The 16,162-nt window shown below is 41.2% G+C and overlaps 2 protein-coding genes across 5 annotated transcripts in view; one reads left to right on the top strand and one right to left on the bottom strand.

Annotated features, from left to right (window-relative positions):
- Positions 1-179: 179 nt before the first annotated feature.
- On the top strand, positions 180-3,321 carry TTC19 (tetratricopeptide repeat domain 19). Its single transcript, XM_010024310.1, has 7 exons — positions 180-218; positions 728-784; positions 1,051-1,112; positions 1,629-1,723; positions 1,920-2,074; positions 2,355-2,517; positions 3,018-3,321. Exons 1-7 carry the CDS (start codon positions 180-182, stop codon positions 3,149-3,151), a joined length of 705 nt encoding a protein of 234 aa, XP_010022612.1. The 3' UTR covers positions 3,152-3,321.
- A 2,963-nt stretch (positions 3,322-6,284) lies between these two features.
- The window catches only part of NCOR1 (nuclear receptor corepressor 1), a 51,888-nt gene continuing 42,010 nt past the window's right edge, over positions 6,285-16,162 (bottom strand). The window contains exons 33-44 of one of the 4 annotated variants that reach the window (XM_010024329.1): positions 16,149-16,162; positions 15,701-15,866; positions 14,938-15,431; positions 14,359-14,487; positions 13,627-13,784; positions 13,157-13,380; positions 12,604-12,741; positions 10,611-10,753; positions 9,408-9,461; positions 8,084-8,305; positions 7,377-7,553; positions 6,285-7,155 (exon numbers count right to left, since the gene is read on the bottom strand). The exon at positions 16,149-16,162 is cut by the window's right edge and continues 193 nt beyond it. In XM_010024329.1, coding sequence (XP_010022631.1) covers positions 6,968-7,155; positions 7,377-7,553; positions 8,084-8,305; positions 9,408-9,461; positions 10,611-10,753; positions 12,604-12,741; positions 13,157-13,380; positions 13,627-13,784; positions 14,359-14,487; positions 14,938-15,431; positions 15,701-15,866; positions 16,149-16,162 — 2,107 coding nt within the window. In that variant the 3' untranslated portion in view covers positions 6,285-6,967. Of the gene's footprint in view, positions 7,156-7,376; positions 7,554-8,074; positions 8,306-9,407; positions 9,462-10,610; positions 10,754-12,603; positions 12,742-13,156; positions 13,381-13,626; positions 13,785-14,358; positions 14,488-14,937; positions 15,432-15,700; positions 15,903-16,148 lie in introns of all 4 variants that reach the window. The other 3 variants (XM_010024344.1, XM_010024322.1, XM_010024337.1) reach the window with 3 other exon arrangements.

Below are 16,162 nucleotides of genomic sequence, written 5' to 3'. Positions count from 1 at the left end.
GAGGGGCCACCCCGTGTCGTGTCTAGTTCACGTTAAAAGGTGCTGTGGGGCTCTGAGGTCCCTTCGGGGTGTATTGCTGGGGCTGTGGTGGAGCTGTAGGTAGAAGGAAAAGCAGTTGTGTTGAGTGAGGCAAGTCCGTGCAGTCTTTGTGGAGCTTCAGCACTCTGCATCTCTTCCAGATGGCAAACGTGGCCTTCATGCAGGGACAGCTGGATAATGTGAGTAACTGTTCTTTTCCCTCTGAGTTTTGAGGCTGACATCTTGTGCAGGGGCTGGGAGTTGTGAGGCAGAGGCCTCCCAGTAAAAAGCAGAGCAATCTGCCTTGGAACTACAGTCCTGTAGAGCATGTTCTGCTAAGAAAGATGCTTTTGCAGTTAGTTTCTGAGCTCCAGCATGGTGCTGAAGGGAAGGAATACTTCTTACTGTCAAATGCCACAGTCAAATGTTTAGATGGCTGTCCCAAGAGGAACCTGGGAAAGCCCTGAAGGCACAAAGATGTGGTAGACACATGGCTGATGTAGCAATCCTAAAGTGGAAACTGAAGGGACCTGCTAGTTGTTAGTACATTGGACTCTGGTTAGCTTTTCACTTCAACCTGGTTTTGACATAGAATGTAAATGCCACAAACTGTTAAGACAGGTTTCTCCCAGTAGTCTGCCTTTGTAAAGGGTAGGGATCTTTTAAGTGCCATTATTCCCCAGTGTCCTCTTCAAAATTCTCATTTCAGGCAGAAAAGCTCTACAAAGCAAGTATGAGCTATTTGCTTGCAGGGGACACGAAAGAGGTATGTTCTTCTGATAAATAAAGGCTTTCAGCAGAAAGTGGTGCATGTCTCTTTAGTCTATTTCTTGTGCTGTAATACCTCCTACTGGAAGTCAGCAATACTAGGTATGAGCTTGCTGGCTTCTCAGGAACTTCCTTAAACGGATGGTAGCACTGGAGAGAACAGGATGGGGATTTTTAAGGTCTAAACTTGTTCTCTGACAAAGTAATGTTTCTATTGGGGAGATGCAAAAAGAATAACAGTTGCATTGTGTGTCCTCCTGGCAGGATGACAATGCAATCCTTGAGATGTCCCTCAAGCTGGCCAGTATCTATGCTGCTCAGAAACAGTGAGTTCCTTGCTAAAGGCATCTTTTGCTTTCATCTCAGCTTCACAGTGGCAGTGGTGTCAGAGAATAGAGTGCCTGAGGAAGCTTTGATGTGACAAGATGCCATCAGCATAAAGGTTCCCACAGGCATGGTATTTGCCTACTCACAGTCATGTAGCAGGGTTTGCTACAGCTTGCTGTTAGGACCTGCCCAGCTTAGGGCAGAAGTAGCCATAGAGACATCACTTAAAAGCCTTCTTTCCTGTGCAATGTGGATTTGTGGATTTTTCAGTGGAGCATTGGCATGGGTTGTCTTAGCTGGCCTTGTCTGGGGGAGGAGGGGCCCTCTCCACCTCTTGGATCCCCCAAGAGAAGCGTCCAGGCCATGGAAGTGAGCACAGAGGGCAAAAAGGGTCCTGTGAAGGCAAAAAGTTGTCTTGCAGGCCCTCTAGAATGAGGGATAGAAGGTGTTCACATTCGTCCCTTCAGGGATGGAAGGACCTTTGCTTTGCTTTTCTCAGTTGTTGCACTTTGCAGGCACAAATTAGCCCTGGCTGGATACGAGTTCTGCATCCTCACCTTAGAGGAGAAGATTGCCAAGCAGAAGGACTTGCCTGAGGATGTGTTACCAGGTGGGACTGCCTTGTCTGCCAAAGGCTTCTCATTATCTTTTCTCCATTTCTCTTTGATGTTGCTTTCCGTATTGCCTAAGCACCATCTTCACATCAATCCATTGTCTTCATGCTGCATGAGTTTCCTGCTTTTGTAGGATGGAGACTCATGCTTAATCTTGTAGAAGTGATCACTTCCACTCCTCTCTATTTGCAGCTGAAGAAAAGGCCAACACCCGTCTCTTGCTTGGGATGAGCCTAGACTCTTATGCTCGCTATCTCCTAAACATTAACCAGCTCCCAGCGGCCCAAAAAATGTACGAGAAGGCTCTGCAGATATCAAAAGATATTCAGGGAGAGACTCATCCACAGGTGACTTGTATAGGGGACTACTTTAGCTCCTAGGGAATGAGGCAGCCTTAAAAGCAGTTTTGCTGGTATCAACCATACACAGCACTAAACTGGGCTCTGCTTCCTTGCCAGGAAGAGTGAACATGCAGCATGTTAATACAGAAATACAAGACACTTACTGAAAGCTCCTCTGGGAAATGCTGTTTTTACTAGTGTGGTGGGGTTATGAATGTGGTACTTGTGATGCCCTAGACTTCTGCACAGGTCTTGCTCTGAGGTTTCCTTTTCTGTCCTGGTGCAGACTGTGGTCCTGATGAGCGACTTGGCAACTGTACTGGATGCTCAGGGCCACCATGATGAGGCGTATTCCTATGTGAAGAGGGCAGCAGAGCTGGCAAAGGAGACTCAACACCCTGAGGAGCACATGGTGCTGAACAACCTTGCAGCAATTCTGATGCACAAAGGTAGGTAGATAAATGTCTGGCTTCTGTCACTGGGCTTGTGCTGACTGCAGACACCTGTATTGTAGGATCGAAGTATAGTGTTATTTTTGTGTTGCTATTTGTAGTTTAAGCAGTAGGTCTGCTGACTTTGTGTAGCAATCTGTGTGGTGTTCATATGGAACTCAGCTTCTGAAGGATCCTGTCCAAGATAAATGCAGTATTGGTGCATCTGACTCAAAAGGTTGCCAAGGGATCTTGTTTCCCTTGTCCTGTATGGGCAATAACTGGCTCCAGAGGAACAGAAGACATGCTGCAGACTTGTTTCTGTGAAATCTTAATGCTGAAGCAGCACCTTGTCCCATCATCATTGCTGCTGTCTTGCTCTCATAACTGGCACCAGCGCTGGATGTTTTATGAACTTATCTAGTTCTTGATGTGTTCCAGTAGTCCTTGCTTGTCCTTTGCATATGGTCAGCTTCAGGAGGGGACTCTGAAAACACCTCTTTTTCCTCTTGCTACAGAGGACTTTCTGCAAGCAAAACAAGTGTACAAAGAAGCTCTCAAGCAGGCACAACAGAAGGGAGATGCTGCTTCTGTTCAGCATATCCAGGAAGAACTAGCTGAGCTGGCTAAGAGGAGAAAGGGCTCCAAGTAAGTTTGGCCACAGAGTCTGACCTTGAGGTGGCCAACAGCAGCAAGGGCTGGTCAGTACAAGCAGCCTTGGTGCAATTCTCCAGGGAAACAGCAAGGAGTTTAAGGACTGCGTAACAAGAAGGGCTGCTATTGCCTAACAACTTAGCCCAAAATAAAGTTGTGAAATCTTAACTGTGTAGATTTGTGATGCAGTCTGCAAACAGGCAGGAATTGTCTCAACTCTACATGCTGGCTACCACAGCAGGGTGTGCTTGCATCAGTGCTGCAATTCAGCACGTTATTAACTTAGGTAGAGCATTTCCCAGGCTATACCTGTACTATGACAGAACTGTACCTCCATGTCCTTTTCAAGCAGGTTACCTGAAGATCCAGTGCTTTTCTTCAAATCATTTAGCATCCAAAGATAGAACATGTGCTCTGTGAGGAGGGGTGAGACTATGTTACCAAGCAGAGCTATCGTCAGAAATGAATCACTCTGCCACCTTACCCCAGTCAAGAGCACAGCAAGTGCCAAAGCTGTCCTCCTCTCTTGGATAGGTCAGTGCTGGAATGCTGAGGCTCCTGGTGGAAAAGGCTGTATATACAAACCATCAGGTCTGTAAACTACACGTGACTCTAGGATGAACAGCCTGCTCATATAACAGAATGTTTCAGTACTACCCTGCAGGGAAGCCTGATGTTAAAGGAGGATTACATCAGAAGATACCAAATCTGTACTTAACTAGGATGGAACAGAACTAACTAATTCTGTCACTAACCACGCATTATTTTAACCTCTCATTTGTAAGAACTTCAGCTGGTTGGTACCACCCTTAATGTTAATTGCATTATCATTAGTTTACTTACAGTAGCATTAGTGGCTTCAGCTCTGTTTAACTTTGAGCTAAAAGGCAGCACGCAGGTTTTCTAGAGCAGATGTTCATCAAAGCTGGAATAAGTCACATGTACAGCTTTGTTCTCAGCAAGCTAGGAAGTAAGAATACGGCTGTTACAGGCATGCTTACACTACCAGAAAGGCTCTGACACAGTAGAACCAACATTCTTCAAAGTTCTGGGTTCTGTTTTTGAAATGGCAGACCTTAGCCACTCCAGCAGTGTTAACTGGGAACTCTGTAGCACTCCTTAAGGGAAGTGTTTTGCCTGTTCTCAGAGCGTGATGCTACAAAACAAGAGGGAGACACAGGAAAAGCAAATGGAGAACTGATCCCCTTTATTGATTGGTCTGAATCCAGAAGTCACTGTCTACTGAAGACATTGTGTGGAAAAAAAAAAGTTGGTTTATGATGCATGGGTTTTTCAAGTCTTAAATGATTTCATATCAGAATCACGAAACATATCAAGATGAAGCATTGTGAAAGCGCTGATCAGAAATCAGTTAAAAATTTGTAGTAAACTACACTTTGTAAACATGACTTACAAACACCTTCCTGTTTGAAATAGGGCAGATGTAATTCCATACTTGGAGATCACTGGAATTGTGGTAAACCCTAACTTAGGCTCTGGAGAGGTTTTTACACTGGAGAAGTTAGAACTTGGATAACAAACAAAAAAGCAGCAACATTTTATGTGCAAATGCCACTCAAGCTGAATCTTAGGAGAAAGTGACTATCCTACTTTGGGAATCTTGCTGCTGCAGCAGCAATAACATGAAGCTTTGCAATGAACATGCTATACTTACAGTTAGCAAAGACATTTGTCTGTACATGCCTCTTTCACATTGTATTTGTTACACTAGGAAAGTGAGAACAAGTGAGTTTTAGAATGGAACTGAACTCTCCACTCCAAATTTAGATCTACAAAAAGGGCAGAACAACTTGTTTTCCAGTATATGTTGCTGTGGGAACAAAAAAAGTTAAAATAAGCGCACAGGTCTACAGACAAGATGAAAACTTCACTATGTTAAGCTAAAAGGGTAAAGGATGGGAGGGTGAGAAAAGTCTTTTTTAGAGAAAGACAGGAAGGAGGTTTAAGACTGCCAACTGATCTACTCTGACACAGTTTAAACAAAGTAGCAAAATAATTCTGTATTTGCAACACAGTGTCAAGTTTCCAAATGAGTTCCTTGGGATCTTTTTCTTTCCCACACTTGGGATAAAAAGGCTTTCCTCTTGAGTACTCAGAGTGAATTTGTATTGGTAAGTAGTTCTTTACTTCCTGTTTGTAACTGGACCTTACAGTCCTCCTGGAAGATGCAGAGCTTCCATACAACATGTCACAAATACAGGGTTAAATTAAAAATATTTTGACTGGAAAATAACTTCCAGGCAAGGACTCTGTTCATGGATGAGATGCAAAAGCAGTTTCGAATCTGACAGACAGTGCCACCCCCCCAGCTCAGTGCTATCTGTAAATCAGTCCTTCTACCCCAGAAGATTTCAGTTCACTTCCTGAGGTCAGTGCAGCAAAAAATAAGATGCTTTTGAAGACAGATGTCAGGACACCCTGTGGTATCACTAACCAGATGTATGCATACATGAGCTATAAGCATAGCATAGCAGGCATTGCTAGATGAGAGATTAAGGAGACTCCTAGTACCATATACAATTTAAAAATCACCCTAACAGTATTGCACACTTTAGGAGTTAAGCCAAGCAGTTGTAAGGACTTCCACCAAAAGCTTGCTTACAGGGCCAGGGATTGGGATGCAGACTTTAAAATAATTATTACATAAAGATTTTAAAATCAGACTGGAGGAAGGTAAAAATCACAGTACCTATTTCAAACCGGCTGTAACAGAAGCCAAGTAGTTGACTCATATGTTGCTCACTTATTCTATAAAAGCATTTTGTTTTATTTAAACTTGGGATGTAGAGGTTTTTCTTCTTAAAGGATTTATCAACCCACCCAGAGCCTCTGTTCAGATAAGCCATTTGCTGTAGTTAAATATAACAGTAAAATTTAGTAGCCTGTCTTGACTGCATACAATGCAGAAACAGAAAACACTTCAGATAGGCTTTTGGGGCACAGTTAAAATTCCCAGTGTGCAGAAGTGAGGTATGCCTCCAGAAGCTGTTTTTGCTTTTTATAACCTTTTAAAAATGAACCATAACATACCCATGCAATAATAGTTCTGCAGTGTTGCTAAATAAAACCAACTGCACCAAAAAATTTACAATGTGGCAGAATTTAAAATTCCAAGAAATATATCATCTTATTCCAGCGAACTGGACTATGGTAATGTACAGAATTCATTAAGGGGTCAGTCTTAATAATCAACATTTTCACAAGAGCTTGATCACCACTGAGAAAGTGTGTCTAGGGGGAAAAAAAAATGATATAAAAGCATAATGCCTGCAAGAGGTGGCTTGGCATTAACTGGGCAATGATGCTAGGCTGGTTGGGAGGCTAGGTTATGGTTAGGCTAGGCTGGGAGGGAGGCTAGGGTTATGAAGAGTACTCTACACTGGAGAAAATGCTTAAAAAAAACAAACAAAAAAAATTACAAAATGACCCCCAAAGTTTAGGCAATGATTTGAACATAAGTACACCAGATACTATAGCAAGGGAAAAAACACTGCAAAAAGTACTCTCTATTTACAGAAGAATGATTTAAAGACATTACGGTTTTCTTTACAAATAGATGTAGAACAGGAATAGTCCACATTTTTTAAAAACTCTTTACATATTTATCTTTAGTAAGTCAACCTTCTTGTTAACAATCCTCCAACACACAGCCTGTGCAGAAGGCATTTAACGGACTCTCCATCAATTCTTCATTGTGTGGCCCTTGCTCTCTTGGAAAGTCTCTATGGGCCCAAGTCAAAAATAGATTTCTTTTTTTGACCCGCAAATAAAAAACAAAAAGAATCTGCATAGTTCAGTCATCACTGTCAGACAGAGTCTCATATTGTGCTGAAAGCAGTGGTGCAGGCTCTCGCTCCCATATCCTGTTCTGTTGGTGAGTGGTTGCTTGGCTCATGGACGGTGGGGCACACGCAATGGATGTTGGCGGTGTACTGCTGAGCATCCTCATTGTCAATGGGTTGTAAGGAAACTGTGTTGAACCTGAATAAAAGAAAGTTTCTCCGAGTCAAAACCATGAGCTGTTCCAAGACACCCATATCTGAAAGACAGTCTGGGTTTGGTTGTGACAACTTGCAGAGAATCTCTTATTTCTGAAATTCCTCATATGCTGTAAACTCTTGACCAATGCAGAAAAGTCACATATAACACTGGTACAAGAATCACATCTGGTGTGTTTAGTTTGAAAGAAACCCATTTCTCACCTGTTGATGAAGGCCTATCTTCCCAGGCCCACACTGGAGTCTGCCTGTGGTAGTCCCCTTCTGAATGTACAGATGAGACAGAAGAAGGTCTTTCGCTTCCCAAATACCCCTGTCCAGGAATTGGAGACTTTGACTTCCTATTATTCGACTTGCTGATGAGCTTCTGCTTGCCCCCTCCTGGAAACAGAAAGGACAGACTTTACAAAGATGTTACACTGCTATTAGCCTCCATGTTTGTTTCTATAAATTACTGTATACCAGTGAACAGGAGTTTCACACTGATGCCTTTTGAAATGCTGATTTACCTGAATTAGTGACTTAGTCTCCCGACACAGTGTTTTTAGAAAATCCCTGTTCTTACTATAATGAAGTTATATTTCCATGTTTAGGAAGGGAGATGTTGTCAGTCCAAGCTCCTGCTGGCACATGTTCCTTATAGATAAACATCAAACCACTGAGAAACTTCAGTTATCTAATACATCCTGTTATATCTTCCCTATTTCACTAGTGGTGTCATTCTCCAAGAAATACTGGCTAATGCTCCTGAAGTTCCCAGCACTATTTTGAAAGCCACGACCACTAAAGTGAATGGGAGCACCATCTCTTATTCTTTCCAGAGGAAAACCAGCAATTTTCAATGACATCAAGTTTATTCAAACCCTTTTTATTTTAAGACCATGAAATATTTAGGCGTTGCAATAACCCACCTGAATTTGGTGATGGGTTGGCTTCTTCCCTACGTGTCTCGTTACTTGCTGATACTGCAGCACTGGAACTGCTGGGTACTACCGCAATAGATTGTGTCATTACAACTCCATGCTCCTCGCTCTTGTCATCAAAGTTTCCCATCAATGCTTTCCTAATAATGTCTTCCAGACCCAGATTACTGGCAGGATCTGCAAAGGAATGACCCCTAGAACTGACTGCACCTGGGAGATAAAAGAAAACATACAGGGAAAGGTGGGAGGGGAGGCAAAAAAAACGTATCTCGGAGAAATTACAATGGGATTTGGGAAAAGGTTTGAGAGAGAGGCAGAAAGGTGGGGGGAAAAAGAATTTTTTAAGCGCAAAGCTACATACTCCAAGGCAGCTCACAGTGGCTACAAGTTAGGCATGCCAGCGAGCACTGAGGAGCTGTGTCAGTAGGACCACTGAATGTCAGAATCCTTGCAAGAGGGTAAATCTTAACTGTGTGTTTGGTTGGTTGGGTTTGGTTTTTTTTACATAGCAGAGGAAGCTGAGCATGCTGACTGTGAGAGCATATTAAGTAAGATCTGCAGCTATGATTTAGTTGTAAGACAAAAGACCAGAAGAATGCTTCTCTCAATAATTCATACTAATTTGGCTTATGAATTGTGATATGAGGCAAGTATTTATTGCAAAAGCATCTCCTCCATCTAAATTAATGGAGATCAGTAATTTCTCCATTTAGAAGACAAGAAGCACTGTACCAGAAGGGGCAGTGACTGGCCAAAATCATGTAAAGTCAATCTTGAGTGCTACAACTCAAGATTCAGAAACAGCAGCTCTTCTCTCCCACCTTTCCATTCAATTCTCTGCCTCACTTTCCTCTTTAACATACTGTAAGTATGGGTTATATTTAATTTCATCATCTCATAGAAAGTTGAGGGGGTTTATTATGTATTCATCACAGGAAAAAACAAAAATCAGTAAGAATTTTAAATACCCCAGTTTATAAAGTAAACTGCATTTGATAAAATAAGCTCAACTATACTATATTTAAATTCTATTTAAGTGAGAGGCTAACCAATTTCTCTGTGTAAGATTTGCAGAGCATACAGAAATAAATCACTCCTGCTTAAGTTCCCATTTAAATATTTTCTGAAGCCTCCTTTGGTCATTTTTCTTTTTCCTACAATACAGGAAACAAGTTTTCATGTAGGATATTACCTTTTAAATTTTCATCATCTTCCTCATTTACTGGACTCCCCAAAACATATAAATGAAAGACATGACATGGATTTACCTTTTCTGAACCATACGTTGGTTTTTCTTTACTGAAAGACTTACCTGAGGTAGTGACTGCTGGCAAATTAAATATTTCAGTCCCTGGCTGAGCAGTTGCTGCAATTCAAACACAACATTTCAATGAGTTTCTCAGTAGTGGTGATCACTGTAAGTAATTGTTTCTAGTCCTAATGCACAACATGTAATTACTTTTGAACTATTTTCAATGTTCACTTTTTCTTTCTCAGTCTTCTACGATGAATGTACATCTATGTCTTCTCAAGAAAATGATCTATACCAGGGTAAAAGTATGATCATGGCTGTTACTTCAGGAAGTAAATTTGTGAAATTTCACAATCTAAATGCTTTAAAAATGCAAAGCTGCATTTGATTTGCTAAATATGAATTTTAAACATTACATGTGTGATGACCAATTTGAGAATAAAGTTTTTAAACTGTAACAATGAATTCAATATATAAATGAAAAGACTGCTGGCAGCAATGGAAAGTGTGCTTGTGTGCCAAACATGCACATAAAGCTTTCGACAGAGCAAAATCTATTGTGCACACAATGCAACCCTTACTGACACAGCTTGTTACTCAGAATGAGATTCATCTGTTGCTCAGTGCAAGAGCATTTACTTTCAAATAAACAGTCTCTATTATGTACTGGGTTCACAAACAGCTTTAATTCTCACTACTGATAATTTCGATACAAAGTGCTGTTAAGGTGTCTAAGAGAAAAACCAAAATACAGTTCTAGTATCATATTCCACCATGTCAGAATCTATTACTGAAACTATATTAAAATGGGTATTTTTAACAGTCATAAAGGTCAAGAAAACACAAAACATTCGATTTCAAGACACCTTTCCAAAAAGGAAAAGGTGTAATAGCTAAGGGTGATATAAAGCAAACTAGACACAAAGTTAACTAGAATAATGTCAGGTTTTAATAATTCTTTTGTTAATTATGTGGGGTTTTCCATGGTTTTCAGAAACCATTTCCATCTCTTGAATTAAGTGTTAAAAAGCTTCAATGTGACAAGTCCTACATCCACCAGAATTAAAAAAAAAAGGGGGGGGGGGGAGGGAATCTAACACAATATTCCAGTTCTTTAGTCATAAATGATTATATATTTCTTCTTTATTCATAGATGTATACTCATCCGTGTGTTATTTGAAACATTTAGTTTGGGACATTGTCATGGGGACATCACATAAAGCTTAAGCTGGAAAAGTTCAGGGAAAAGGAAGTCCTGCATACCCATGTCAGAGTCACCTCCACCAGATGAGTTCAGCTTTCGAAATATCTCCTGTTTCTTGGATTTTACCATTGGTGAAGTGTTCTCAAGTTTGGTGAAAAACGAAGGCAGGTAGCTTATACTACCTGGAGAGCGAGAGTCAGTCCTGCCAAGACCAACATGTGTCAAAGAGAGAGAATGTTTTCCAAGATGCACATTTCAATCTTTCCAAAAGCACTCAGGCAGAAACCACCAACATTCACATGAACTTCAAGATTCTTTCCTCAGCCTGTTTTCTGGGGACTAGGCAAGTCTAATGACTCTCCAAAAACATGTGCTTTATCCAGGTAACAGAAAAAGTGATCGTGTCATTCTCTGTGCCAGGAGAGGGGTACAGAGATGATGTTCTTAGAAGTTATCTCTGGGGTGCCTACTTCTGCTTTGCAACCTGCACACTGCCTGAAGTTTCTACTGCGAATCGATAGGTGAAGAAATGTTTAAGCTAGAAGTCCAAACACTCATCCTATAGCTGCTCCTATCTACAATCTTCCCACTCTTGTCCCCAGTATGCCACTAAAAAGACATACTGCTTTTAAAGTCTGCTCGTCCACGCTGCCACAGATGGTCCAAGCAAATAAGCTATTTCAGGCATTCTTAGAAACCAGGTAAAACAACTTGTGGATTAGAATTTGGCTCAAGAGCTGCCAGTTAGCCACTCTTGCTCTATGGCACAAATTCAGACTGGGATCCACATTCTGTATTTCATACCTCTTATCAATTTTACATTCACAGTGGCTGGCACACTTTCTGCACATAATTTCTGTCACAGTGTAAAAAAAGTAGCTGAAGTAAATGTCAAACTGACTTTATCTTCAGATCTTAAAATATGCAAAGTTTAAGCTGTTTATAAAGATGATAAAAGCAGTAGCATTCCAACTACAGAATTTTAAGTGGAAAAAAGCCCTAAAAACCCAAGCTAAAGCATGAAGAAATTCAGGTGAAAAATCTAAGCTAGTACCAGGGTCCTGAATGACTTGCACTGTTTTGAAAAGTGGATAAAAATGATCAACCGTATGTTCACTTGTAACACCCGAGTTCATTTAAGCAGCAGTAATCCAGCAAATCAGATTTAATTTAAAACCTCCACCCCATAAAAGTGCAATCTTCCCTGCCACGTCCCCAAAAATCCCTTCGCATCCAGCTAAACATCCATCCTGGACTGTACCAACCCTACCAGCAACTGCAGAGTGGAGAGGGTAGGGGTGAAAGAAGAAGTAAAGAATCAATTTCACCAGCATGAGCCTTAAGTAAGTACATGGTGAGCCTGCTGGGTGCTATTCTTTCTTCAGCAGGCAGCAGAACAAGCATCTATTCCAAGGTGCATCTGCCAGATGTTTGAAGACACCAGCCCTGATGCAGTCTGCCAGGGATCCCATGTAGTTTTATGTTGCAGATTTGGAGACTGACAAATAGCCCTGGGAAACAGGGCTGCCCGATGCACAGGCCTCCTGACACCCCACCTTCACACCTCCCTGAAACGAAACTCCTTAGCTTAGTGCTATTTCATAAGATAAGCTGCTCTAGAGTCACAAGCGTTGGAAGCCTGGGTTCTGCCACACTTCACCAGGACAGTATCCAGGAAACCAAGCAGGCAGAAGAAGCCTAAAGTATTTAATAAAAGCTATAGAAATTGGACCTATCCCAAAACTACTTCAGTTTTACAGTACTGGCACCCAACAAGGAGCTTTGTTATAGTGCTTTCTATCAGGTATGACATAGAACCCACTGCTTGCACCAAGAAACTTGAGACAGAACTCGTACAGATTATATTTCCTTCAGGCTTCCCAAAGCATCTCCCAAGTAGCAGGTTGTGAATGCTAGTGCAAAGGGATCAACAGTGATAAACTACTCGCCTGTGGCGCCAGAGGAAAATCACTTAAATTACTCTTTATTAAAGATACTGTTTGCAGCACAGAGATCCAGAATTACATTTTTAAAACTCAGCTCTACACATACCTCTGTTCAGTAGGCTCAGTTCTTTGGGAAAGCAAAAGAACATTTTCCTGTTTCTCATGTACAACCGGGACCTGAGGTGGCGAGATTGGCTCATAGGGCTCTGAAGAGACATGACTCCTCTCTGGAGATTTTCCAGGTCTACATCCATAATTCAGAGACAGGTAAGTATTCTTAATGCATGTAAAGCAGTAGTTAACACATGTAACTGCATTCCACTTGTTACATAACTACTTATGTCTAGTTATGTATGTTACATGCTTTTTAGTATGTCTGGCGATCTCAGAAAGATGACTAAGAACTTTATCAAAGTAATTAAACATTATCGTCCGTCTAAAGACTGGAAATCAAGCATAGGAAGTGAAGGTAGAACAGTTATAATCTATGTTATGGAGCCAAGCAATTGTCAAAAACAGTGCAAAAAAAGATGTTGCTGAAGAAAAGAACCAAAAGATACCTCTATGTCTGATCTGAATCAAGATTACTGTGCTATATTTTATAAACATCAGATTTGGGCATTAATTAAATTTGCAGTTAAACTGAATACATGTGTTACCTTCCCCTGGACTTGTCAGACAGGTTTTCAGGCGACACTCTAGCTCCTGGCCGCTGATGATGGACAGACTGCGACTGGGACTCAGGGCTGTAGCGATTTGATGTCTTTGCCCGGGTAGCAACAGGCGTTGGAACAGGGGTGGAATTCTGGAATGTAGTGGTGGGAGGCTGCAAAGAGGCCTGAGAAGCTGCTTGGTTTCTAGCAAAGTCTTGTGTAATAATTTGCTGATTGTGGCCAAGAAAATAGAAGAGAGATCTCGGTCAGACAGTGGCCAAGAGACTATGTATTCATGAACTAGATGAATACGAGACCGATTGCAATAAATGAGATGATTTTAAGTTCAGACACATTGTATAATAGCCTCAAATAAAACTAATAATTACAGAATTGGTATTATGTTTCAAAACATGTGTTTTCATCATCAAAATATAACTTTTCACATCTGAAAAGATGCATGCAAATAAACCTACACAGATGTGATCAGCAAGGGTGATAAGCCGATGGGTCCTGGGCACATGTGCCATCCCTTCTGCTTGGGAAGAGGGAGGTGGAGGTTGCTGGGGTGAAGGGGGTTCCTGTTGCGTCCTATAGCGGTGAATCGGCCCCTCGTATTGCCTGTTTGGGTCATCTAGTTGAAGAAGAAAAGGTCAGTCTGTTAAGATGATATTACTGAAGCTTCAAGGTTTGAAACTTCTGTGCTTACAAATTTAATACAGGGAGTGTTTCTGCATTAGAGTTTTGATATCCTGTATAATAATCATCTTTTCCCTCTTCATATATAGGCCCTACAATTTAGAATAGATAAAATAAAGCTTCATTGCACCATGTAGACTAATTGCAGGTCATTTCTCACCTGCAAATTGTTCTGTAACAGTTTGAGTTTTACTAATAGGTAAAAAATTGTGGGTATCAACACCTACATGCAGGAATTTGAAAGAATATATTGGAAATAAATTTCTTATTAAATCAGCTACCCTGTAATGTAAAAGAGCTGCATCTGTCTATTGCCAAATGTCAGTGCCAATACATTTGCTCTGGTTTTTCCGGATCACTACAACAACATACTTACAACAAAAGTTTCTGAAAAGTTAAGAATGTGCTAAGCAGCCACTTAAAGACTCCCAAGATATTTATGAATTCATGGAGCTGGTAAATATAAGCAAGATAATTGTGAGAATATTGACATAGGCAGATAAACTTACTTTCTGCCTGGCTTTGTTTCGGTGTCTCTGGCTGATAGGGCTGTAGCTTTTCTTGAGTAGGTACAGGTGAATTTGCAGGGCTAATCACCTCAATGGCATCTCCAGGAGCTTCATACCGGTGGGAGGATACTGAGTATCAAGCAAAAGTTGTGGAATATGGTGTAAATATCACAGAAAATTTCCGCTGCCTCTACACAGCAACAACAGTGCTTCCATTAAAATTACACCAGTGAAATGAAAGTCAGAACACTATCTTTTTCTCATGGTAACCATGGTGATACAAAAATGCTTCCACAACAGTGTTCCCAATGTAAATCAAGTAATTTTAGGTTTCTTGACTTCTGATAAGGTTAGTCTTATTATCCTGCATTTCCTGTTGTAGCAGGGAATCTGAATAAAGCAAACGATTCTGATTTTGCAAGAATCTTGAGTCACTATATGCAAAAACTGTATTTGTCTATCAAGTATTTTTACTATGCAGAGGTATTTCATGGAACATCAGAATCATTTCACATCTTATTATTTCCCTAAAAGGCTAAGACAGACAGCAAAGAAGTAGATAGTTACTAAGATACGTACAACTACTGGAAGAATCTGAACTTTGAGAGCCCCTATCTCGTGCATCCTTGTCTGAAGCAATCTGTCGAGTGATGATCACATCTATGAAGTTAGCAGCAGTAATTGTGGTCTTTCCTCGAGTTCTCAGCTCTTCCTCGTACCTGGATTTAGGAGGAGGTCCTTTCTCTTTACCAGCCTCTGAATAGACTACTGAAGACTGTCCCTGGGACTTGCCACCAGAAAAGTTTGCAGATGTATAGGGGCACTGGACAGGCCTCTTTTCTACCTCCAGTGTCTTCTGTTCCATCTGCTGCTGTTCAGTAACCACAGCTGACCGGCGTCCCATATTCTCTTCTACCCTGGTGCCTTCATGCTTGTTCTCTTTTGCTTTGGCAACTTCCATCTGAGGAGCAGAGGCTGCAGCATCTACAAGTGCTGCAAGGGCATCAGCAGCAGTATTGTAACGGGAAGCTGGCAACCCCTGAGTAATAGAGGGAGCTCCAGGGGTGAGCTGCCTGTTGGCAAATATTGAATATTCTCAATTATATCACATGAAAAAGAGAATCAGAGCCATATCACACATACAACAAAGTGAAGCTTTTCTGACATTAATTTCTACCCAAACTGGACTAGAGAAAATGCACTAGATCATTTCCAATAAATCCAAGAGCAATCTAATAGTGATATATCCTCATCATCTTGTATTTTGCTCAGGCTAAATGCACCTTTTAATAAGCACAAATGTTAGAACAGGTATCTCTGAACAGTATCTTATAAAACATACATGATACGTAGCTGAGCAGCAGGATCCAAAGGTGTGATTACACTCGTCCCATTGGTTCCTTGAAAAATACTAGGCCTTTGTTGCAGGATATTTTCCTGGTTTCTAACTGAAGGGGACGGGGACCGAACATATCCGTGACTGCCAGGTCTGCCAGGCTGCTCTGCACCTGAGCAAAGGGAAACAAACAAATATATATAGATCACTCTTTTAACAATGCAGAACTATGTATTGATGTTGTCTCCTCCACATCCTTTCCCAGCTGTCTCCACCACTTCAGCTGTGACAGTACATATCAAAAGTTTAAATGGCAGCTGTATGTTTACAATGCTAGGAATGACATGCAAGCTGTGCTAGCGATAACTGGGATTCACGCCATTGCCCAGGTACTACACTGCTATGAGAGAAAGATCAAGAAGCAGTTACAGTCTACAAGACAACTGATCCAAACATAGGGATGTGTAC

This window comes from Nestor notabilis, unplaced genomic scaffold (genome assembly GCF_000696875.1).
Source record: "Nestor notabilis isolate BGI_N333 unplaced genomic scaffold, ASM69687v1 scaffold19470, whole genome shotgun sequence".
Taxonomy (NCBI): domain Eukaryota; kingdom Metazoa; phylum Chordata; class Aves; order Psittaciformes; family Psittacidae; genus Nestor; species Nestor notabilis.
This window is presented reverse-complemented; position numbering and strand designations above follow the sequence as displayed.